Below are 26164 nucleotides of genomic sequence, written 5' to 3' on the forward strand. Positions count from 1 at the left end.
ACAGTTATGGCGAAGGCTTATAACATTGTTCCCAATTACCCTGTCTGAATTAAACAACGGTGTAAAAAGAGCTCGTTATGTAAAAAGAGCTTGTTGGTATGAGATCTTTGTTATTGTTGATCTTGCTACACAAACACACACACACACAAACACGCACGCGCGCTTGTCAGCGAAACGCGTAAGTTACAAGAGTATACATAACTTAAAAAGCTAAGGATGCTCCAACGCTGGACTGAAATATGGCCCTCTTATACTGATACTTACAACAGCACCACAAAAACATGTCTCAGAGGTTGGAATAGAACATCTTTATGAATGTAAACCGCGCGTATGTGAACGAGTTCACACGCTTGGTGCCTTTTCCACAACACTGATAAAATCTTGCCGAAGCGCCACTCAGTCGAATGCAGGTAAGTGCAGGTGAATACTTAAACATTCCAACAACAACGGCAGTACGAATTCACTGTTCCCTATTGTTAGGTGGTTCCTGTTACGGGCGTAGCTGGCAGGTTTGGGGGATTGAGGCCCTCTCATTTTCTAAAAATGCCAATTTTGCCTGTTATTATATGTAGGCGTATAGCAAGATACAGTGAAACTGATGCAGATATTTTAAAGGCTTACTTGCGTGGGTTGACAGCTTATAGAGCCCTACGACCGACAGCACGACGACAGTTATGACGGACATGGCGCACAGAGACAACGCAACCTTTTTGCGTCGATATAACCTGAAAGGAGAGAAGGAGAGATGGTTACAGCTTCGGCATCCCCTACCCGTTCCCTCGGTAATAGACGACATCCCCAAATACCGTAGCTCAAAGTACAAAGGATCTTGAAATTCGCACTTCTCTATACGACACTGATCAATATAAACATAATTCAAAGGCTCCCTCACCAAGCTTCGCCATCATCTTTAATATTTCTCTCATTTTTTTATTTACTTCACGCGGGTCGTATCGCACTAGACTTATCTTGCGTGACGTCACGCCTAGCAGCTTGAAAACGTGTGCTATAGCTCGGTTGTAGCAAACCGTCAGCCCTCGGAGTCGGCAGTCCCAATCTCAGCTATGCAGGAAAAAACCGTGTCGTATAGTCCGTGACAAAGGCAAGCTTTAGAAAAACGGCGGCTGCAGCTTTACTGCAAAGCAAGGGTCCCAAGTGAACATCAGCTAGTGGGCCTCTGCTGCGAAATTTGCTCCCGCGAGGACCGGAAGAGTAAGAATATTGAAGCGGTTGGAGCAGTGAGGGGTGCTGGTCGCGGGGGATTGAGCAAAATGTCAGGTGATCCTTTCCAAAAGGCTGTGCGTGCGAACGTAGCCCCCAGAAAAAGACTGCAATCAACACGAACGCCGACTAACAACTTCAAGAGCACACAACGGAAGAAAATAAAAAGAAGGCGCGAAAACTTATCCGCGCATGCCCAGGAATCAGGCTACCCTATCGATCCGGCAAACGTGGGCGTCTGCGTGCAATATAACTGTTAAACGGCCCCTAAACCCCACCGTGTACAAAAGAGAGAAAGCCGTTTTGAAGACGACAGTCTTTCTCGGGGTACTTCGACGCAAAAATATGGTCTGTCTGTCTGTCTGTCTGTCTGTCTGTCTGTCTGTCTGTCTGTCTGTCTGTCTGTCTGTCTGTCTGTCTGTCTGTCTGTCTGTCTGTCTGTCCATTTGTCTGTTTGTCCGCCGAAACGATACTCGAAACGGCTAAAATCCAACCCCATCTCCAGCGCTCATGAGTGTTGATACTTGTGAGATTGTCAATTTAAAAGTAACTATTGCGTATAACTGAGGCACAATAACATCTCAAGATTCTGCGGTGTGTTTCTTTATACTAGATAAGACATACATAAGTACTTCTAAGGACCGTAGCGTTTATCACGATGCGCTGAGAATGCAACGCTATGCGCGAAAAGGCAAGTGTTTTCAACGCTTTGCTAAGACGTCACGGTGGTGACACCTGCCCGTCGCTTTGCGTTTCACATTCTATCGCCTCCGAGACAGGCGCGCACGCCTTCCTTCGTTTTTGAAGATAACTGCCAGATGGCGCTCGTGTCTAACGTGCCTCGATGCGCTCGTTCGCCTCCGCTGCACGGATCGAGGCACTCTGAGGCAGCGCCTCCAGAATACCATTCACCGATTTTCTCGCGCAGAACAACAAATGAACGTTTCGTTCAGTTTCCCCAGATGCAAGACTATCGTGTTTCGACGACAGTGAGAAAAGCAGATACGGTTTTTTTTTCTTGCCTTCACTGCCCTTCCTCCAAGCGCTATGTCCTCCTCGCCACTTATTTTTTCGCAAAACACGAGGCGCGTCCACACTATACGATGTCGAGCCAGTCCGGATTTGCCGCTTTTTGACCACACGCTGCTATCTCCTCTTGTGCAGTCGCAAACTCAGAAAACGAAGTGAAATCAGTTTATCTTGTACAATAGACACGTGCGACATGGCGTGAGGCAGCATGGCAAAACAGGGCAGGCGACAATTCACAACAGATATCTCTCGTATATCGACCAATCGAGAGCTACGTCATCCATGACGTCGCGGGACCAGCTGCTCCCGTCGTGAGTTGTGCCGCGAAGACGGGAGAGAATAAAGCACTCGTTCTTCGTATTTTCAGAGGCGCTTAGGGACCTTTCAAGGCATTTTATTTCTTGCTTATGCGAGTTAACGGAAGGTTGGCTGACGTGTGTGCGAACACTGCTATCAATATATCATGCCTCAATCATTGGACGCTTTTTTTTATTCTTGTATGCGTAATAAACTGCGCAATTATCAAATTTTGGCGTGAATTTGAACTCACGCAAATATAGAGAGAGATTTGATGGAGAGATTCCAGTTAACGGTTTTTTACGCTCCGATAATCTGTGGTTAACAATACCGGCATGTCTGTCCTAGGGAGAAGCTATACAACTAGCTCAGCCCTCTATTATTCCGTCAACTAACGTTGCCACTTTAAAGACTGCCTTTCTATCCCTTATATATGGATCATCTTATTTCTTAAAAGAATGGGGTCTGACTACTGGAGAAACATGTCGATACCAATCTCCAAAATAACCGAAACCTAAACGGAGATTCCGAAGAATAGCGTTTTTGTTGTGCAGTTATTTTTCGAAACATGGTGATCGCATGGGGTGCCTGACGAAAAATGTGGGCCGGGTCGCTAGTGAAAGGTGCGCGGGCCGCGAGTTTGAGAGCACTGCAGAGACCTCGCTGTTCGTTGCGTGAGAGACGTTCGAAATTGTCCTGTTCTCGCCCGTTTGGCAAGAGGCATGAGCCCCACCGCGGTAATCTAGTGGCTAAGGCACTCGAATGCTGACCCGCAGGTTGCGAGATCAAATCCCGGCTGCGGCGGCTGCAGTTTCGATGGAGGCAAAAAATGATGTAGGCCCGTGTGCTCAGATTTGGGTGCATGTCAAAGAACCCTAGGGGATCAAAATTTCCGGAGCCCATCAGTACGGCGTCTCTCATAATCATACGGTAGTTTTGGAACGTTAAACCCCACACATCAACCAATTGATCAGAAGTCATGATACCGAGCGGGACATTCTCTAAAGTACGTAAACAAAATCAAATTAATGCGTTAAGTTAGCGCGGAGCCTTTTCCGATCGCAAATGGCATAATCACTGTCGCAAATGTCGCAGCGGGGTCATTGTAAGGATCACGTGAGTGCTTCCGCGGCGTCTTGGCTGCAAAGGTGGAGGACAAATTTCTGTATAAACCGTAGGCTCTGAAAAGGGACAGCAAGGTTCCAGATTTCCAGATCGCAATCGAGATTACTTGTAGACATACATGCAGACTCGTTCTTCTATATGGAAATACCGGCTTGACAAGCATAGCCCAGAGGGGCAACACTTTCAATGCTCGAGAGTGCACGTAAGCCAACAAGTTCTACGCGGCGAGCAGTAAGGGCATAGGTATAATGCACAATCTCCCATAGAGGGGGGGGGGGGGGGGGGTATCATCGCCCCACTATCTAACCCGTTCATTGAACTCAAAGGACATTATGTTTCACAATGAATGAAACAAAAAATGAAGTGATATAGTGCTTCTCATAATGGCCTATATTATCCTTTTACGACAGATTAGTTCATTTTCATTCATGTAAGCTTTAAATTTTCCCCTATACTAACAGCAAGTTGAAATGGCAAATTCCTCTACTCCCCCTCCCCCCCAACGCCGCGTATAGGTACGAGTCAATTGAAAAGGGTCCAGCAAGCAAGCCACCCTTTGGTCCGTGCCGTGGCTTTTCTGAAGTAAAGATTAGAAGTAAGCCGTTCTTGCAGTGCAACATTAAGAGACACCAGGTGCCGTAACTTAACAAACGTACGGGGCAGAATTTGTCGCCCCCTCATATGTTATAAGGGGAGGGGGGGGGAGGTCACCTGTCTTGCTCCCTCATGCGCACGCTTATGAGCACAGGCGAGATCAACAAATGGGACAGATGCGTTGTCAGGACTGCGATGAACGGAAGGGTATCCTGACGATCAAATGCATTGTTCGCTGTGTGTACAGCGCAGTCATCCACGCATCATATCCGCATATATTCTATCGTATTGGCGACGCCTCGAACATTGTGGTTATGCGCGCACTGTCACCTTCTCGTTGTTTTTTCTTCGAGTATAAGAACGAAATTGCACAAGGTATTGCTTTTAGATCAAGGCGATCTTCCTTCATGGAGACAATCACATCGCAATACACCATGCAATAAAGTGTCCCCCATGCCATATATCGTGTAACCCTCCCCATATGCAATATTCGCCAAGTGAAGTATTTAAAGAATAAAAAAAAGTGAAAGTGAAAGGGCCAGCTTAGAGGGCCTGATACTTCGCGGGGCTCTTGTGACGGGAATGACACAAGCCGTTCTCTTCCGGCGACTGCACCACATGCTCAGCGTCTCTATAGTACTTACGTGTCATTCTTGAGCATCGTTGAAATTTCCCGCGGCTGGCCTGGCTGCAGTCTATAAAAACGACAAACGACTGTTGTTTACCAACGAGGCATATGGGCCAAAATGGCGACCGTGATGCTATCGATGTCCCCCAACGACGGCACAAGCACAATGTCAGGAACTGGCCGAAAGCATGGCGGTGTAACGAAAATTTACGAGAAGCAATTCATAGTAAATAATCAATGATAAATGACCCGAAAGTATAGTCTCGTAAACATATGCAGACTGAACCAAAAATAACGAGCTATAAACGTATGCATACAACATGCGGGTCGCGGGATTGAATACCAGCCATGGTGGCCATATTTTCTATGGAAGCGTTTGATTGAGACTGTGTACTTCGAACGCGGGTGCACGGTAAATAACCCGAGGTGGTCGGAATTTCCAGAGCCTTCAACTACGGTGTGTCTCATAATGATATTGTGAATGTAGGACGTTGCAGTCAAATATCTTGCTTTCGGAACCATGAAGGCTGACAATTACTATTAAGATATTCAAATAAATTTTAAAAAAAGGTTATGGGAAGGCTATCTTTGATGTATTGATCGGGGAGTTCATTACAATTTTTATTATGATTTTTAAGCCATATATACGCCATAAGGGGCGCAACTACACAGGACAACAGAAAGGAACAGACGATCACGGGAACAACACACGAGCATTGCACCAGTGCGTGTCCGTTTGTTTCTGTTGCCCTGTCTTATAGGTCAGGCAAGTGTGTACTGCTGATTGATACGTGGGGTTTAACGTCCCAAAACCAACATATGATTGTGAGAGACGCCGTAGTGGAGGGCTCTGGAAATTTCGACCGCCTGGGGTTCTTTATCGTGCACCCAAATGTGAGTGCACGGGCCTACATTTCCGCCTCCATCGGAAATGCAGTCACCGCAGCCGGGATTCAAAACCGCGGTGGGTCAGCAGCCGAGTACCTTAGCCACTAGACCACCGCGGTGGGGCATTCTGGAGGAACTACGGACACTTCAAAGGCCAGAGAAAGTACTATGCTGCCTCAGCCAATTAAATTGATTATACTAGTAAAATCTGCTATGTGATTGGAAACCGGATTGGCCCAATTTCTTTCTCAACGATAAAATCGTTGCACGGTAAACTAGTTCAAACTTTAGGGGAGTTTTACCGCTAACTAACGCCCTTACACTGCCGCAGTGTGCAGGATCGTCCTCTTAACTGTGCCAGGGTGCGAAACATGCAAGCGAGTGAGGCAAGGTCACAGCAGTAGCTTGTACTACTTCATTACATTGTGGTAACATATGTATACATAGCCAATACTAGACGATAATAGCCACACGTCAAGACATTGTCAGCCAGTACCGACAAACTTCACTCAGACCCCTTTTTTTTTGCGACATCAGTAATGGTGTAGTACATTCCGCATTTATTTTAGTTTTGCATATATATAGTTAATACGTTCTGCATTACATCTCAGGTACGTTTCTTATAAGTTAACTTTCGCAAATTTGTTTTGATAACCGCTTCTGGGTCACCAAATTAATTCTCGGATCAACCTCTGGGAATTAAAATAAACGCACGATCACACCATTTCGTCCACAAAATGGAGCACGCTCCAATCACAAGACAACTTGTCAGCTTAGCATGTTCACCTAAACAATCCCCACACTTTGTTGCTATAAACATCCTTGTTCGATAAAAGCGTGGTCCGTGGCAAAAAAAGAACATACTGCAAAAGGATGGCTACTTGGGCTGGTTGATATTGCCTTTTTGAAAGAAATATACTTTCTTAGTGCGCAGGGAACGTTTCAGAAGGAAGAAAGAGCAGAGAGATAGGACAGAGCGCAACTAACTAGCGGCTCTTACTTCCTTCTGAAACCTTCCCTGCGCACTAAGAAAGTATATTTCTTTCAAAAAAGAACACAATGGCGCGCAGCGTCCACAGCAGCGAGGTATCGCAGGCGAGCGGCGAGAGCTCCGCCTCACTCATTTTGTGAGGACGCTACGAATGCGCCAGTGTGAATGAATGGGATTCGCACCGTATACCCAGCTTTTGTACGACCGCACCCGAGCGTGCTTTCAAGGGCGTCGGGTGGATTCCGGCGTCGCTCGTTATGCAAGATCATTTTCTGTCCCACAACACCGGAAAGAGGTGGAAGAGCCGTGAATTGTAGACTGTTTATCGGTGCGCTACGCTGTTGTTCAGAACCCTTATTGAAACAATAAAGGGTATTCCACCACCGGCAAGTGAATCCATCAGGTTGAAGAAAAGACAGGTGAGGATTATTGTTAATATTGCTATTGTTACGGGGATTACAAGCACACAGAAGAAAGAAATGAGTCACCAGGGCTGCCAGCCTTTCGCGCGCTCAGTCCCCTTCCTCCTCTTCGATTAGTCTACGACGGTGGGGCCATGCCCACTGCCTCGCAACATTCACCCCCGGCGGACGAAGCACCGTCACGGCGACGCTAAGTCAATCAGGACTGGCAGTGTAGTACCGTTTTAGTCGCGACACATGAACAACATCAGTAGGTGGTGTAGCAGAAGACGAGTGTGGTTGAACGGGAGTGATGAGGTAGTCGACGTCGGTGACCTTGCGGGGAACTTTGTAGGGCCCTGTGCATCGTGGGAGGAGCTTCTCGCACAAGCCTTTACGTCGATGCGGCGTCCAAAGTAGGACGAGAGAGTCAGCAGGGTAGTCAACGTCGCGGTGCCAGTCATCGTAGCGGACTTTTTGTGAGGCCTGAGAAACAGTGAGCCTAGTGTGCGCGATTTGGCGAACGACGCGGGCTCGAGAAGCAACGTCCTGAGCATACACCGTTGGTTTGGTAGTATCAGAAGGAAGGAGTGTGTCGAATGGCAACGCAGGGTTGCGGCCGTGCAGAAGAAAGAACGGAGAATGGCCGGCGGTGTCATGCCTTGACGCATTGTATGCAAACGTAACGTAGCGGAGCGTTGCGTCCCAATCACGGTGGTCAGAAGAGACGTGCATGGACAACATGTCTGTAAGAGTTCGGTTGAGGCGCTCCGTGAGACCGTTGGTTATTATTATTATTATTATTATTATTATTATTATTATTATTATTATTATTATTATTATTATTATTATTATTATTATTATTTCACTAACATGGTTTCTACCCCCTCAGGGGGATTGGACGTGTGATTATATGAATTTTTCAGATATTTTAAGTACTTACTATAGAAAACAAAAAGAAGAAAAACGTACATGAAGGCAGAAAGAGGGCAACAATTGTTTTTCTAACCCACTGGTGAGACAATATAGTCATTATCATTAATAGAAATTACAGTAAAAGAACAAAAATTATATAAAATTTCAGTTTCAAAATAACTCATTACTGCTATAATAATACTTACACGAGACTCGAAGGTATAGTGAACTAGAACCAACATATACTCGAAGACGAAAGTCACTTAGATGACACGAGCCGCAGCTTCGCGTGCTACTGTGAAGCGCAGTCTTTACCGTCTTCGTGTGAGGTCGCAAAGTTCTCCGGTTTTGTTCGCCGCCCAAAGGAGGGCGCTACGACGGCATCGTGTAATCGTTTAACCATGTGTAAAGCCCCTGTACTTCGCCGTAGAGTGGCTTTACAGTACAAAAATTTTGCTATCTGTGACCCCGCGATGACGTCATGTGGCGACGTCATCAGGTTTTGTTTTCAGAAGCGAAGCTCTTTAGGGTGTAGGCTAGTTTCACGTCGGCGCAGTAGCCACCGCTAGTACTCAGGGCGCTCACTAGGTGACGCTGTGGCGCTCCCACCGTTAGTACTCAGATCGCTCACTAGACGATACTGCGGCGCTCGCTACACTCCGATGCGTGCTCTCGTGTGATAGGAGACTGCTAGAGAAGCAGCTATAAAATGCGTTCACATTTAGCGCACGTCCTCTTTCGTCGGCCGTCCGTGTGCTTCAAGTATATGAAACGACGAAGACAAGGCGGCAGAGCGGAGGGCTCGGAAAACGCCTGCAGCACGTGCACGCCATCTTTACATGATGATCGACTGGACAAGATTTACGGAGGCTTCACGCTTTACCGATGTAGTACCTCCGGAGCTTCGCCCACTCATCGTCATTCATTCTGTCGATGTGCTGTGATTTTTTTTCCACGACGCCGTGGGGCGGACACCGCCTACCATCCAATTTTTGTTTGACGAGGCGTATAAGGCGTTCGCCTTACTCTTGGAGTCAGTTGTAAAATGTAATAGATACCGCGATACGAAGCGCTGTCCTTCGAGAATGCGAGTGCTCCAACGAACTTTCTTAAAGGGAGCTGTCCGACATCCAATTCGTCGTAAATATAACAACTTAACTGGACAACCGAAAGGAATACAGGCACAGGCGCAAACTGACAACTTATTTTATTGAGGGTAGATCCGCAAGTTTACACATCGGGAAGTTGCGCAGCGTGCCGTATAATAACGAACAACGGAGATGATCAAACCGGAAACCGGCAAGCCTGGCGCGAAAGAAATTTCATTTCACCCTTGAGTACAATGATCACTGTGTCACTAACAGAAATGAAATTGCCATATGAATTTCAAAATTAATTTTCGAAATTTCTTTCGCACATGGTTTCATCCTTTCCTCGTTGATTACCTTCGTTGTTACTCATCGTCTCCAAGGAACGCAACGCTGATGGCACGTGAAGTAAACGTGTAAAGGAAGATAAGGCAAACATGGCTCTGCCGATCGAGGTTTTAATGGCTGCTCGCTTTCCGGCTAAAACGCCAGCCAGAAGAGATGGTGGCGCCCGCGGTGCTGGGCGACGTCTCTCTGCTGTCACCCTGCGACGAGCGCGACGCTCGACGCCGCGGTCGACGAGCCTGCGACGTTGTACTGGAGGGCCTCGGCGAGCATGCCCTGTAGCGAGGAGACCAGCGGGAAGGGTCGGTCGCACACGCCCCTGGCGTCGTCCCGCTGAACGTCCTCTACGTACACGCAGTCCGGTGCGTACGCCGCCAGCAGTTGTGGGATCTGCGCGCACGATTCGAGTGAGAAAAGGGTAGCGATTAGGGCTTGTCTGTCTGTCGTTCTAATTAGATAAGAGTCCGAAAAATGATAAGGAAGAAGGGAGGAAGGCGTACACACACACGGGCGCTACTGACAAGAAAAACGTTCATTTAAGTCACCCAGCGATGGATGGATGGATGGATGGATGGATGGATGGATGGATGGATGGATGGATGGATGGATGGATGGATGGATGGATGGATGGATGGATGGATGGATGGATGGATGGATGGATGGATGGATGGATGGATGGATGGATGGATGGATGGATGGATGGATGGATGGATGGATGGATGGATGGATGGATGGATGGATGGATGGATGGATGGATGGATGGATGGATGGATGGATGGATGGATGGATGGATGGATGGATGGATGGATGGATGGATGGATGGATGGATGGATGGATGGATGGATGGATGGATGGATGGATGGATGGATGGATGGATGGATGGATGGATGGATGGATGGATGGATGGATGGATGGATGGATGGATGGATGGATGGATGGATGGATGGATGGATGGATGGATGGATGGATGGATGGATGGATGGATGGATGGATGGATGGATGGATGGATGGATGGATGGATGGATGGATGGATGGATGGATGGATGGATGGATGGATGGATGGATGGATGGATGGATGGATGGATGGATGGATGGATGGATGGATGGATGGATGGATGGATGGATGGATGGATGGATGGATGGATGGATGGATGGATGGATGGATGGATGGATGGATGGATGGATGGATGGATGGATGGATGGATGGATGGATGGATGGATGGATGGATGGATGGATGGATGGATGGATGGATGGATGGATGGATGGATGGATGGATGGATGGATGGATGGATGGATGGATGGATGGATGGATGGATGGATGGATGGATGGATGGATGGATGGATGGATGGATGGATGGATGGATGGATGGATGGATGGATGGATGGATGGATGGATGGATGGATGGATGGATGGATGGATGGATGGATGGATGGATGGATGGATGGATGGATGGATGGATGGATGGATGGATGGATGGATGGATGGATGGATGGATGGATGGATGGATGGATGGATGGATGGATGGATGGATGGATGGATGGATGGATGGATGGATGGATGGATGGATGGATGGATGGATGGATGGATGGATGGATGGATGGATGGATGGATGGATGGATGGATGGATGGATGGATGGATGGATGGATGGATGGATGGATGGATGGATGGATGGATGGATGGATGGATGGATGGATGGATGGATGGATGGATGGATGGATGGATGGATGGATGGATGGATGGATGGATGGATGGATGGATGGATGGATGGATGGATGGATGGATGGATGGATGGATGGATGGATGGATGGATGGATGGATGGATGGATGGATGGATGGATGGATGGATGGATGGATGGATGGATGGATGGATGGATGGATGGATGTGGTGTGGTGTGGTGTGGTGTGGTGTGGTGTGGTGTGATGGATGGATGGATGTGATGTGATGTGATGTGATGTGATGTGATGTGATGTGATGTGATGTGATGTACCCTTTAGATCGGGCGGCAGCTAACGCCACCTAGCCATAATACTTAGTGAACCAACAACTAGATTTATTTTTTTCCCTTTAAATAGTGAAGTATAGGACTGGTACTTTGCAGTAAATGGTTTAATGTTCACTCGTGCCTTGACTTTAGCCACCAATCAGATAACCTCCTTCTAGTCAATTCTACCCGCTTAACGTCTATTTTACCCTCCCTGTCTCTAAACCCCAGTGCTTTGAAAAAACTCTGCGCCATCATAGAATGCAGCCCTTTACAGAACATTATCAAGTGTTCGGCAGCAACAAATTAGGCAAATCGCCATCTGGCGGGCTTTCGGCGCTACACTGCCACAAGTGCACGTGTCAACCCAATTTGGATAAGACTGTGATAGTGAGCAGGAGTAAGCGTCCAATCACTAAGTTAATAATGGAAGCTGAACAGATAGACTATATCGGTGAAAGGTGTGCTATTAAAACGTCACTGTCATCGAGTAAAAAGGAATTAGATTACTACCTCCTCATGTGCCAAGACTTGTCTTGATGCCGGCCTTCCACGTGCTTTCAGCACTGTCGTTGCAGGAAGCTTCCAGCCCTGTCATGTTGTTAGCTGTTGATTCTGCATAAATTTTTCGTGTATATAAGTCGGCTCGGGGACTGAAAAAACGTCTCTGCTCCACCGCTGTGGTCTAGTGACTTAGGTACTCGGCTGCTGACCCGCAGGTCGGGGGATTGAATCCCGGCTGCGGCGGCTGAATTTTCGATGGAGGCGGAAATGCTGTAGGCCCGTGAGCTCAGATTTGGGTGCACGTTAAAGAACCCCAAGTCGTCGAAATTTCTGTAGTCCTCTACTACGGCGTCTCTCAATCATATGGTCATTTTGGGACTTGAAACCTCACGTATCAATCAATCAATAAAATGAACGTTTGTGTTGGCAGTATATAGCGCCTGTGTGTGCGTATCCCCTCTCACTCGCCCTTGTTTCTCTCTCTCTCTTTTTGCGCTCATATCTAAGAAGTACAAGAGACGTTCGCACGACGAATCTACCAAAGAATAATAAAGGAGAGAGAGGAGGTGTTGGTGTGCAACATGCCCCCGCCCTCCCGCCTTGATGGAGAAAGGCGGAAACGCCTATGTTTACGAGCGAAGGTTTGCAGATGGCGCCACCATCCTATACTCGACGATGAGCTAAGAATTACGAATAAGCGCCTCTTACATGCAAGGTTAATCAGAAGGTTTCCCCGAAAAAGCTTTCCTTCAATTATGTATGCGGTTAGGCCACGACTCGCTTCATAATTTAAGCGAAGCAGCTCGTATGAAAGGAGCTAAGGGCGATTAAAGGTTGCTTTCCTCCCGAGCCGAGCGGTCGGAACTAAGCTCTACGTTGAACTATCTTCCGCGGGGACCCGGAAGTCACTCAGCGAAAGAAAACTGGAAATAATAATAATATAATGTAGTCTTGCTATGGTCGAATTACAGTTTTGTCCGAGAGGAAGGGGGATTGTACGCAGGGTTGGTTGTAAAAAATGGCGAAAGACAGCAGCAATAATCGAACTCAGCTACTGTTTCACAAACAAAAAAAACCAACACACTGCGACATATTACTGCAATCTGTAAGCACACAAATTTCCAACACTTCTTGTACTTTAACAGGTTTGTTCAGGTTTTGAATATGGATGCATTATACAGCAGGCGTGCGTACAAAGTGAGGGAATGGGAGGGGGGAGGTGTGGTGGGGATAGCACCTGCTCTCTTTCATCATATAAAGTCGACCGACATCTTCACGCAAGTCAGACCTGTATCGCCTCTATTTAAGGCGTAAGGTTATCGCCAGGCAGGGTTTTGAAGACAAGGACCCCCTGATGGACAGACAGTTCCGGGAAAAACGTTATCGCTTCGTAATCATCTTTGAACCCATCGCGAAACTCGTTTTATTCAGGGGAAAGCCCGAGATGACCCGTCGAACGTGAAATTTGACCGTCGTCGACCTGCGTCGGTGGAGTCAGCTTCTCGCGACGTGTGGGACGAGTGATGCAGAAAAAAAAACCCTCGCGTGATGACGTCATCATAACACGTCACGATGACGTCACGGATCGACAAAATATGTGACGTCAGGTAGCATGATGACGTCCTCACACGACACCGTAACTTGGTGCAAGGTGAAACGATTCCGGAGGCAATGCGCAGTTAGGTGAGGTCCCTCCTATCTTGGAGGAAGTGCGAAAACACGTTATTCGGAGAAACATTTCGGAAGGTGGCGGTACAGTATAAATAAATCGGCTGAGAATAAAAAAAGGAAGTAGGCTTTGGCCTTCGAGTCGTCTTCAGTGAATGTGTACGGCAACCCAGGGGCACAACATGAGTTTGGTTTGGGGGGGGGGGGGGGGGGGCAAGGGCCTGTGTCACCTCCTGGTCACACCCCTGCGGAAACCTGTGAGTTCTTTTTGCGCCACCACCCCTTTCCCAAGTGTGGAATCCTGAGCACGCCTGCGTGTGCAATAGGGGGCAAGCTCGTCACACAACGCTAACCAGCTCGATCTGAAAGAACTCTTCATAGACGGCCTTGTAATGTTAGCGTTATAATTTGGTGGTCCACTGACACGGACCACCAAATTATAACGGGTAAAAATGACAATGACTAGTAGTGTGAGTGCATGCAGTGAATGGATGGATTAAATAGTCAGCTTCATGCCAAATTCAAAACCACACAGAATAAAACACATAGGCAGTACGGGCACCCTGCAGCAGTGAAGTGGTGCAGCCCCCGAATTTCAATCACTACCCCGTTTTTCCTGAACATAACTACAAGTCTGCGAGCCAACATGCAGCGCAATCAATTCTCATAATCTTAATCAGGCATGAAGTCGTTACGCACATTTCTTAAAATATTTACTTGAAAACTTTAAAAAGAAACCTTCCGTACGCTGGCAAAACTCAGAACCACTTTTCAACACTTTCTTTTTTGTATCTTTCTTTTCGTCGGTTTAGCCGATTGATCAGACAAGCGACCGGACGCTGTAACAGTCCCATGCTGGCTGCAGTTATAGCTGTCGTGAAACAGGCTAAATATAGATTGGCATATTACGCGCATGGGGTGCCAAAAGATTTGTTAATGAGTCGATTACACGTTTCGACCTCTCGTGCAAGTACCGCCCAGCCTTTCGAGTAATCGAACTCAAGGACTAACATTCTGCTTTCTGCCACAGGCGTTTACGACAAGCGCGCTGGAAGACTTCCAGAACTCTGCGAATATATGCAAAAGATTACGGGCTTACCCCCATATTCTAGAACGTGCCTTCACTCTACGCCTCACCTTCACTTCAGAAAGCCGGTGGAAGCGCCATCTTTAGACACGGCAAGTCACTGCAGATCAGCGATAATCTGCTGCGATTCTTGAGTAGCGCAGCATTATTTTCAGCCGAGCAGCGGAGCAGTGCTCAACTCTGTCAAGTGAAGGGTGAAAGTCGAGTCGAGGAGCGTATGCGAATACGGGGGTCAGTGTTCGTATTAACTTCAACAAAAACGGACGCATGAGCACCGAGCAGAGACGCGGAGGTAAGATACCTAATAGGAGTGGCCCTGACATCAGTCTCTTCATCTTTTTTTAAGGGGAGAGGCTCCTTAGGCCGTGAGTCGTAGGTCCGCGATGTATGTATGTATGTATGTATGTATGTATGTATGTATGTATGTATGTATGTATGTATGTATGTATGTATGTATGTATGTATGTATGTATGTACGTATGTATGTATGTATGTATGTACGTATGTGTAGTACTAGTAGGTAGCCAGATTTACGGCTGGACTAGCGGCACGCCCACACGTTTTTTAATTGAGGAAACCCGCGCATGTTAATCATAAATGTGTAGTTGCTTTTGATGAAATAACCTACAGAGACGGGTATCGCTGACTTAATTTTTATCAAAATTTGCCTTATTTTGATGTTTACAAAAAACTATGGACGCCCTTTCAGCACTATCTGACCAAAAAAGTTGCCACGTTAAACTCGCTAGGCGTAACCTCCTTGGTTTTATCAAGGTTTAGCGAGGGGTGGGCAGCAGTAGCCATGAACTGGCGGCGATGAAAGGTAGGAGCTAGAGACAAAGCACAGGCCGTAGGAGTGTGCGCGTGACGCTCCTTTAGTCCGGCCTTGCCACTTCTCGTTTAGACCTTGGAATGTCTGCTGTATGGCCGTACTTCTATATGACAAATATGTGATAAAAAGATGCGAGATGGCGGTACTTGGAGTGTTCACCAGATGGACCGATGGATGGACAGGCAAGATGCACGGATGAACGCACGTACGAATGGACGCACAGACGGACACGTGGATGAATGGACGCACAGATGGACGGACGGACCTGATGGACGGAAGTACGCACGGACGGACGCACGAAAAGACAGACGGGCGAACGCACGGACAGACGGATGCACGAACGGACACACGGTCGCACAGACGGACGCATGGACAGACGCATGGACGGACGGAAGCAAGAACGGATGGACGGAAGGGTGGACGGATTGATGAATGCTTCGCCCCACTCTTCATCATTCCCTTCGTGTATATACTGGGTTTTTTTTTTCTTGTAGGCGAAAGTAGGACTATGTTGGTGACCCGAGAGCGCACTTTTGTATCTCCTTTCAGTTCGCCAGAGCAGGCGGGCGCGAGAATCGTAACGGGTATTGTAACGGGCCGCTGACAAGGCGTACTGCTTATGTGCGTCAGAGAAAACAAAGGTTGCTAAGCTTCAGCTGAACATTTATTGAGGCACCCCTGCACATGCTTTTTTTGTGGTCACTTGAGAAAAACCGGCGCCGCGACTGAAGGAGAACCTGTATTTGTTGGTCGCTAACACTTCAAACTGACACAACAGTACTGCTTCACCACAATACATAACTGTATAACGGCAAAGCGTGCTTATGTATTGCGGTGAAGGGAAGCGACAGTAATGTGCTACCGCGCTAGTACAAAGTTGCAATGTGCTGGGACCAGCGTAGAATATTTTGTCATAGTCTCAAGATCATCAACGTGGCCACCAAAGTCAGAATCCGCACACTTTCATGAGATAACGGCTCGCCGATGTCCTTGCTTTCTGGGCTTTAGAAAATTGGCGGTCCTCTAACCGACCATCTACGAGAACGCTCCAGCCATGCTGATTCAAATCCACGGCCTACCCTGATTCATTCATTCATTCGACCAACCAATTGATCAATCGATCAATCAATCAATCCATCAACATTTGATTTGCAACGTGATAGTCTAGCTGTACTATTCGAGGAGCTAGAGGGCGTTAAATGGGATATAATAGGGCTCAGTGAGGTTAGGAGGACAGATGAGGTCTATACGGTGCTACAGAATGGGCACGTCCTTTGCTATCGGGGCTTGGCAGACAGAAGAGAACTGGGAGTGGGGTTCCTAATTCACAGAAACATAGCTGGCAACATAAAGGAATATTATAGCATCAATGAAAGGGTGGTAGGTATTGTAATTAAACTGAATAAAAGATACAAGATGAAGGTAGTACAGGCTTACGCGCCTACATCCAGCCATGATGACGCTTCAGTTGAAAGCTTCTATGAAGACGTGGAATCGGCAATGAGTAAGGTAAAAACACAGTATACTATAGTGATGGGCGACTTTAATGCAAAGGTAGGGAAGAAGCAGGCTGGAGACCAGGCAGTAGGAGATTATGGCATCGGCACTAGAAACGCCAGAGGAGAGCTACTAGTAGAATTCGCAGAACGCAATAATTTCCGGATTTTGAATACCTTCTACCGAAAACGAGAAAACCGCAAGTGGACATGGAGGAGCCCTAATGGCGAAAATAAGAACGAAATAGACTTTATAATGACTGCACACCCAGGAATCGTGCAGGATGTGGAAGTGGTTGGCAAGGTACGATGCAGTGACCATAGAATGGTACGGTCTCGAATTCGCCTAGCCATAGAATGGTACGGTCTCGAATTCGCCTAGACTTGAAGAAGGAACGACAGAAACTGATACGCAAGAAGCCAATCAATGAGCTAGCACTGAGAGGGAAAGTACAGGAATTCAGAGTGTCGCTGCAGAACAGGTACTCGGCGCTTAGTGAGGAAACCAACCTTAGCGTAGATACAATGAATGATAATCTGACGAGTATCATTACGGAGTGTGCAGTGGAAGTTGGAGGCAGGGTAGCTAGACAGGACACTGGCAAGCTTTCCCAGGAAACGAAGAACCTAATTAAGAAGCGTCAAATCATGAAAGTCTCAAGTACAACAGACAAAATAGAACTGGCAGAGCTTTCGAAGTTGATTAATAGGCGTAAGGTATCCGACGTAAGAAGGTATAACATGGAGAGAATTGAACACGCTCTGAAAAACGGAGGAAGCTTCAAAGCAGTGAACAGGAAACTTGGGATAGGCAAAAGTCGGATGTATGCACTAAGGGACAAAGAAGGCAAAATAACTACCAATATGGATAGGATAGTTAAAATAGCGGAGGAGTTTTACAGAGATCTGTACAGTAGCCGAGACAACCACGACCTTAATACTATAAGAACTAGCAGTAACCCAGATTACACCCCACCAGTAATGATAGAAGAAGTCAGAAAAGCTTTGGAGAGCATGCAAAGGGGCAAAGCTGCTGGTGAGGATCAGGTAACATCAGATCTGCTGAAAGATGGAGGACAGATTGTGTTAGAAAAACTAGCCACCCTGTTTACGAGGTGTCTCCTGACCAGAAGGGTACCAGAGTCTTGGAAGAACGCGAACATCATCTTAATACATAAGAAAGGAGATGACAAGGACTTGAAGAATTACAGGCCGATCAGCTTGCTCTCTGTAGTGTACAAGCTATTTACAAAGGTAATTGCTAACAGAGTAAAGAAAACATTAGAATTCAATCAACCAAACGAACAAGCAGGATTTCGAACAGGCTACTCAACAATTGACCACATTCATACTATCAATTAGATAATAGAGAAATGCTCAGAGTATAACCAACCACTATACATAGCCTTCATAGATTACGAGAAGGCGTTTGATTCAGTAGAAATATCAGCCGTCATGCAGACACTGCAGAATCAGGGCGTAGATGAAGTATATATAAACATTCTGGAAGAAATCTACAGGGGATCAACTGCTACCATAGTGCTTCATAAAGAAAGCAACAGAATACCAATCAAGAAGGATGTAAGGCAGGGGGACACAATCTCCCCAATGCTATTTACCGCGTGCTTACAGGAGGTTTTCAGAAGCCTAGAATGGGAACAGTTAGGGATAACAATTAATGGAGAATACCTTAGTAACCTGCGCTTCGCCGATGACATTGCATTGCTGAGTAACTCAGGGGACGAATAGCAACTTATGATTACGGAGTTACACAAGGAGAGCAGAAAGGTGAGTCTTAAAATTAATCGGCAGAAAACGAAAGTAATGTACAACAACCTCGGAAAGGAACAGCGCTTCGAGATAGGTAATAGTGCACTTGAAGTTGTAAAAGACTATGTCTACTTAGGGCTGGTAATAACTGCAGTGCCTAACCACGAGATTGAAGTAACTAGAAGAATAAGAATGGGGTGGAGCACATTCGGCAAGCACTCTCAAATTATGACAGGTAGATTGCCACTATCCCTCAAGAGGAAGGTATATAACAGCTGTATCTTGCCGGTACTTAGCTACGGAGCAGAAACCTGGAGACTTACAAAGAGGGTTCAGCTTAAATTGAGGACGACACAGCAAGCAATGGTAAGAAAAATGGTAGGTGTAACCTTGAGAGACAAGAAGAGAGCGGAGTGGATTAGGGGACAAACGGGGGTTAAGGATATCATAGTTGAAATAAAGAAGAGGAAATGGACATGGGCCGGGCATGTAGCGCGTAGACAGGATAACCGCTGGTCATTAAGAGTAACTAACTGGATTCCTAGAGAAGGAAAGCAGGTTAGGGGGAGACAGAAAGTTCGGTGGGCAGATGAAATTAAGAAGTTTGCGGGTATAAATTGGCAGCAGCAAGCACAGAACCGGGTTAACTGGCGGAGCATGGGAGAGGCCTTTGTCCTGCAGCGGACGTAGCCAGGCTGATGATGATGATGAGTCTGGAGACACCGCAAGTGCCACGCGGCAGGTGCGTATTTTATTCATTAATTATATTGTTCGTTCGTTCATTGGGCTGCTCGATCATTCAGTCAATAACGAATTCACTTCGAGCGTAACAGCCGGACTCATCACAGCCGGAATAGTATATGCGGCTCATGCTTGTCTTCAGGGATCGGCGCGCACACAAGGCAGTGCGTAGCACATGCGGCTCGTGTTTGTCTTCAGGGATCGGCGCGCGCACAAGGCAGTGCGTAGACAGGAATTCGTTCTGGAACCACTATACACAGAAAAACAAAACCAGCACGTGGTGTGCAGCACTCGGTAATCGAAACACGCTCCTTGACCCGCATGGCGATCGGTGTCACCGGTGAACGCACCGCGTTTCCAGGAGGGACAAACGTTGCCACAATGCGGAACCAAAGCTTTCGCCAATCATTGTATTATAATGAGCCGGCTCCGTGTTCCCAGCGTTCTTCGGTAGCGCAAAGAAAAAAAAACAAATAAAGCATAGGCTGCCATGCAGATCGATTATCACACTTAGGTTGCCGAGCACCGTACGAGAACGTATGAAGTAGAGAAGAAGAAAAGAAAAAAAACAATCGATCTGACGTAACTGTTAAGTATATTAGGTACAGGAAAGAAAGAGGGGGAGGCGAATGGAAACAAACATGAACGGCGCGGCAATCACGCTCTGATTTTGGCGACACTAAATTATACTATAATGGTTCCTGTTGTATTATGGAAGATTCTAGTGGTTTTTTATCACAAATCCATGGCTACAACCACCTGTAAAGAAATTGGAAACAGCAGAGAATGTTCATGGCACACTGTTCGCTTTCCCATCCATACCCACTGTACGCGTACTACATAGACAAATGTCGATTTCAGAAGTTTATTTATTTATCTACTTATTTATTTATTTGCTTGTCTGTTAATTTAACAACAAATAAAACTAATGCCTGCTTCCAATGACATGCAACAAGGCGCACAACTCGAAGGTTGTGGTTCCAGACGCTATACCGACGGAAAAGGTTATTTTCGTCCAGTTAAATTTAGTTCCTTTCACGGCACAGTTAGTAAACTACCGCTAAGGACAACAATTAACGTCCCCTGCGCTTACTCTGGCCGAAATGTCTGATCGACCCATTTGATAGTGTTTATCCAAGCGAGCCCTTCGAAAAAATTCCCACGTTTCTTTTAAATTGGAGAGACCATCATACAGTTACAGCATAGTAAACGTTGGTCGATTAACGAGTAAAGAAATACGACACTTGGGCTACAAAATAATACACTACCACGTGGCAGTATTACAGGAGTAAAACAATATAGTAATTAGGTAACGAAAATGCAGCGGAAAAATCGACCGAATGTTCAGTACGGTGTTTAAAAAAATCATTTGCACATTCTTTTCATTTTAAGGCAAGCAAAATCGATTAAATTGTTATATTTCTTCGAGATATACGGTACATGGAATGACAGAAACTGTTAGCCGCATAATTTGCCATACAATTGTAGCCGTAAAATTGTAGCCATGAAATTGAGCATCCATAAATGCCGCTGTCTGCTTTGTCACAACCTCAAGTGCTCTCTGCCGACTCCTACGTGTCCCAACATTTTTTTCTTTTTAATTTTCGCATGTTAAATAATCTTACCGCAATGCAGCTATACATTGCACTGAAACATACATAAGCACGTTACCCCTTATGTAACGCGTTATATAAGACCCTCGCACAAAATGGCACGAAGCGAAGCGTTGCCCATCATTTAATGCTCTCGTTCCTTTGTTTGCCAAATCAATACAACGTTTAAATAATCTTTTTGTGGCACATATTGCCCGATAGACCTTTTTTAAAATTGTAAAGTTAGTCTTCGTACATTGCGTTTTTCTGCTATGCTTGTTAGTTAGGGCAAATAGCCTGTTCAAGCGCGGTTCGCTTACGCAATAACGTGGAAAATGTTGAGTCGCCTCTTTTGATATAAACACTGGTAATAAACAAGCCCTAGCACGTTAAACTATAGGACCGCATCTTTCCTTAAAGCACGACAAGTGCCGCGAGTACTTCTTCAAATAAGCAGTGCAGAGAAGCGCACTTGCAAATTAGGAAAAGGGTCCATCAAAGTGGAGAAATATCATTGGAGTATTGTATCAGTTGTCTTCTTAAAAACAGTAATAAAGCCAAATAATCACTTATTCTCAATACCTACACTTCTGGATTCTGTTCATTGAACTTAATTGACTGGTTCTTAGCAGTTATTGTTGCACTATAAATATTGTTACTCTACCAGTAAACACATTCAGTGCGTGTAAGGAAACCTCATGTCACGCGCGGCCTATGTGCACCCTTGATTGACTGATTGATTGATTGATTGATTGATTGATTGATTGATTGATTGATTGATTGATTGATTGATTGATTGATTGATTGATTGATTGATTGATTGATTGATTGATTGATTGATTGATTGACATGTGGGGTTTAACGTCCCAAAACCACCATATGATTATGAGAGACGCCGCAGAGGAGGGCTCCGGAAATTTAGACCACCTGGGGTTTTTCAACGTGCACCCAAATCTGAACACACGGGCCTACAACATTTCCGCCTCCATCGGAAATGCAGTCGCCGCAGCCGGGATTAGATACCGCGACCTGGCCGAGTATACCTTAGCCACTGGACCACCGCGGCGGGGCTATGTGCACTCTTGCATAATATTCAGCTCGCAAGCACACCTGTGTCACATTTATTAACTCCTTCAAAAGCCTGTAACCGAATGTCATCCTTTTATCATGTTTATTAAGTGGCTTCTTCCGCCTTTTGCTGACCATAGATTTTGCTTTCACGCAATAAATACCTGTTGGAAGTTAGCACCTAGGCTGTGTGTTCCCATTTATATCCCGTTTCTGCGCTGTTTGAAATACCTATGTGTACGTACCTATTATACAAGCCAGGTTAGGGCCTGTCTACGCGCTATCAGCATCGCACGTGGCGAGACACCTGCCGCAAGCAAGCGGCACGTGCGGTCCGGCTGAGAGGATAGCGCGTGGCCACCATCTTGAAGCACACATGTTTCTCTCCATTTTTTTTATTTCTTCCTTTCTTTCTTTCTTTCTTTTAAATCTGTTGTAAGTTGAAGGCTCATATGACGATTTTTATCGTTCTCGCTAAAAAGCCGTTGGGGATCATGAACCAACCCATTGAAAATTGTTCTGATGTGAATTCAGAAAATATGTATATCCCAACAAGAAGAAAGCAAATATTTAAGTTAATCCAGTCGCAAAATTACGGTATAAATGTTCTTTTTCTCACATAAGCAAGGCCTGTATGAATCAACACTGGAAAGGAGTCACTGGCACTCGTGACTGTAATTTCAGTAACACCAATGACGCGTGAAAAGAAGGACAGACGGAAAGTAAAGACGCGTACACAGAGCGGTCGCTCATAAACCTCGCAGGCAACTTATCGTCATCTTAGTTTGCCTCCGATGCGAGCGTTTGCCCTCGATGTACAGGTGCCATGCTGCGAACCTCGAGGACGTTGGTTCGACTCCCGCGGCCGCATTTTGATTGCGGGAGGGGGAGCCAAAAAGACATCTGTGTACTTAGATGTAGATGCACGTTAAATGCCATTAGGTGTTCAAAATAAATCCAGAGTCCCCCACAACGGCACAACACGTAAAAATGTCATGTTTTTTTTTTTGTAAACACAAAAGCTCAGCAATTGTCACCATGCTTTTCCAGTGTACTTTGCTGTCTTTGCTACCGTGTCAAACTGCACCTAAAGGTCAAATTCGGCAATGGCGGTATTTAAATGTCAACCACAGCGACAATAATGCGGAATTTGATGACATGGACAAATTTCGCAGTGTCCAGAGTAGCAGCCCTCTTTTCCACTATCGGGCTGTGCTTTTTTAGACCTTCATGGGCTGTGCCCATTGTCAGTGTGGTGAGCACCAAACTCAACCCTTCCCACTAACTCAGGGTGAATTCGCATTGAGCGGGGCTTCCTATCGAACGTTACCTTCTGCTCGAGCGAGTTTCGGTCGTCGTATGCGATCCACTTGGTGTCGTTCACAAAGTACCACGTGGCCGTCATGTTGTCGAAAGACCTGGGTAGCTTCCGGTATGTGGTGCACAGCTGCAACGGGGAAAAATAAATTTTTTGTGGTCCATTTTCATAAGCGAAGCACTATTATATTGAACGTCCTTTGGAGTGTGATACGGATACATAGTAGTATTAGCTAATTACGTCGTGGCAAGAGCGCACAACCAATATCGGCCGTTGTTAGCCCTCGTTACTCAAATTTAGACTAAACTAGCCAACAGTGACCGCCATTACCAAGAAAGGAACAGAAAAGAGAGAGCGAAGAGGCAAGGATGGAATGGATTAAAAGCGATAGGTAGAAACAGGAATAGGGGGGGGGGGGGGGGAACACGCACATGAGGTGACACTCCTCCATGTAATCGCTATTGGTGTATAACCGGCGATGCAAGTCCGCTGCTTTCTGTGCCTTCGTCACCTTCATCTGCGACGACTTCTCAGGATAGCCTTCAAAAGCGATTACTTCTGACATCGGTCTGTGGTCAAGGCGAACTAGAGCCACAGCGAGTGGTTAGATACGGCATTAACATCACGCAAACAGTGCTTTCTAGTGTGTGTATGTGTGTGTGCGTGTGTTTTCTAAGTACCTACTGTAATAATTCTTTTCCTCATTATATGTTTTTGTACCGTACAATCACCTGATTTCAACTCTATAAAGCCAAGTTTACTTCACGCAGGATACTTCGCATCCGAGCAATGTGATTGAGTGGCGAGGCGCCTCACGTACGTCAGATCCGGACACCGCCGAACGTACGAAGCGCGCCAGCACGCCGACGCCCGTGGCCTCGGTGGGCAGGAGCAGCCTGTACTCCATGCCCCACGGAGTCAGCGTCCAACACACGCCGCGGTGATGGGACGTCCCACGGATCTCCATCGCCAACTCCAGGGCAGCAGTCTGGGACGCGACGTCGAGAAAAAAGAACGTTTTCGCGTATAAATCGAAAAGTGCGACGTCGTGGACTTTACGGGACGAATATATCTTATTTGTGTACATTGAATGCATATGGTGCGTATAAACGACCTTTTTTGCAGTAAAAAAAAGAAAATCTCGAGCTCTTGTTATATTGCGAAAGTGGAGGCAAGAAAAGCGTTGCAGCGCGTCAGCTCAGGGCTTCTTGGCGGCAGTGTATTAAATCTTCATCCTCGTACTTCTTCATCATCAGTCGCCACGGGCAATTGCCTGTGGCAACAACGCCAGTGATGCGCTCACATCTAGGCACCAACGAAGTGTGGTCAACGTGAAACGACAACGCATTTCGATAAAAGATCAGATTACCATCCCGCTCTTGACGACCAAACCTGGGCGACCCAGCACGCCCGTGAGACAGCGTCGACGCAAGCCCTTGACGTCCCCTCATAGGAGGCCTAGGTCCGGCTGCCTAGACTTGCTGGTTTCTTATAATAAAGTTTATTCCTCCTCCTCCTCCTCCTTCTCCTTAAAATTAAAGGCAGATCACCGAAGAGCCGACAATGTAGAGAGGATCAGTTATTGAAAAAATGGTGCATACAACTACGCGTGCGAACTGTGCATTGTCCATAACCCAATCGCGGGCACCGAGGTGTTTGTTATAGTTGTTGTTGTTGTACCTCCAACGCCACCGAATTGCGTGAGTTGTAACGAGCTGCGCTCGAAAATGTTCTCCGATTTCTTTAACTATTCATGTGAAACAGCCATCGCTGAAATACGCAGAGTGTTGCTATATACGTGAGCGTAGTGACGGTAAGACCGCCGCCAGCTCGCGCGTACCAGGGAGTACTTCCTCCTAGTCAGGTGGCGAAGGGCGTTGGGCACCGAGGTCTCCATGTTCGAGATGGATTGCACACTCTGGTGTATCACGGTCGTGTTGAACACCCTGCATCGAACGGAAGCGTATTTATAGAAGCCAAACGGCAATACAAGAAAACAGGCGCGCGTATTACACGAGGAAAAAAAAGGAGAGACCGGCCCGTAAGACGGCCAAGCACCAAGGGAAAACAATCGAGGAGCTAAAATAGCGGCGATTTCGTTGCGATTGCGCGTCACGCACCTCGTAGCGTAACATGTTGCCCTTACTCGTACATAATACGCGCGCCCATGAATTTGATGTGACCCGAAGATAGACCGCGGTTGCGCGCGCACCAGCAACTTCCTCGTAACGTGTCACGCCCGCTTGCTAAGCAATTCGCGTCCGTTTGCTATAGTCAAGGACGAATGAGGGCAGCGTCTGGTACGTCCATTTATTGGCCCCATACTGCACGGATGCCAATTCAATTAAAGCCTGTAGATAATGAAGGCAGGAAACACCATTCGAACGGACGGGAGCTTTACCTGTAGCTTTTGATTGGTGTTTATTAATTGTGAGATAGAGGGGAAACGAGTTAAAACGGGCAAAAAAAAATTTGGAGGACGCTTAACACCTCGAGGCGTTTTGTTCACAATTGTGTAGACCGCTTGTTTTTGCTAGTTGCGTCGACTAGTGGCTCAGATGCATACAGCAAGATCACTGAT

The 26164-nt window shown here is 46.6% G+C and overlaps 1 protein-coding gene across 10 annotated transcripts in view; it reads right to left on the bottom strand.

Moving 5' to 3' along the window:
• Nucleotides 1-613: 613 nt before the first annotated feature.
• LOC142803632 (uncharacterized) overlaps nt 614-26164 on the bottom strand; it is a 72276-nt gene continuing 46725 nt past the window's right edge. For 5 of the 10 annotated variants that reach the window (XM_075889077.1, XM_075889076.1, XM_075889072.1 and 2 more), the window contains 4 exons: nt 25424-25529; nt 24404-24571; nt 23596-23712; nt 9703-9912 (listed from right to left, as the gene is read on the bottom strand). In XM_075889077.1, coding sequence (XP_075745192.1) covers nt 9718-9912; nt 23596-23712; nt 24404-24571; nt 25424-25529 — 586 coding nt within the window. In that variant the 3' untranslated portion in view covers nt 9703-9717. Of the gene's footprint in view, nt 726-9702; nt 9913-23595; nt 23713-24403; nt 24572-25423; nt 25530-26164 lie in introns of those variants that run through there. The other 5 variants (XM_075889080.1, XM_075889079.1, XM_075889074.1 and 2 more) reach the window with 4 other exon arrangements.

Source organism: Rhipicephalus microplus, chromosome 3 (assembly GCF_043290135.1).
Source record: "Rhipicephalus microplus isolate Deutch F79 chromosome 3, USDA_Rmic, whole genome shotgun sequence".
In the NCBI taxonomy this organism is placed as follows: domain Eukaryota; kingdom Metazoa; phylum Arthropoda; class Arachnida; order Ixodida; family Ixodidae; genus Rhipicephalus; species Rhipicephalus microplus.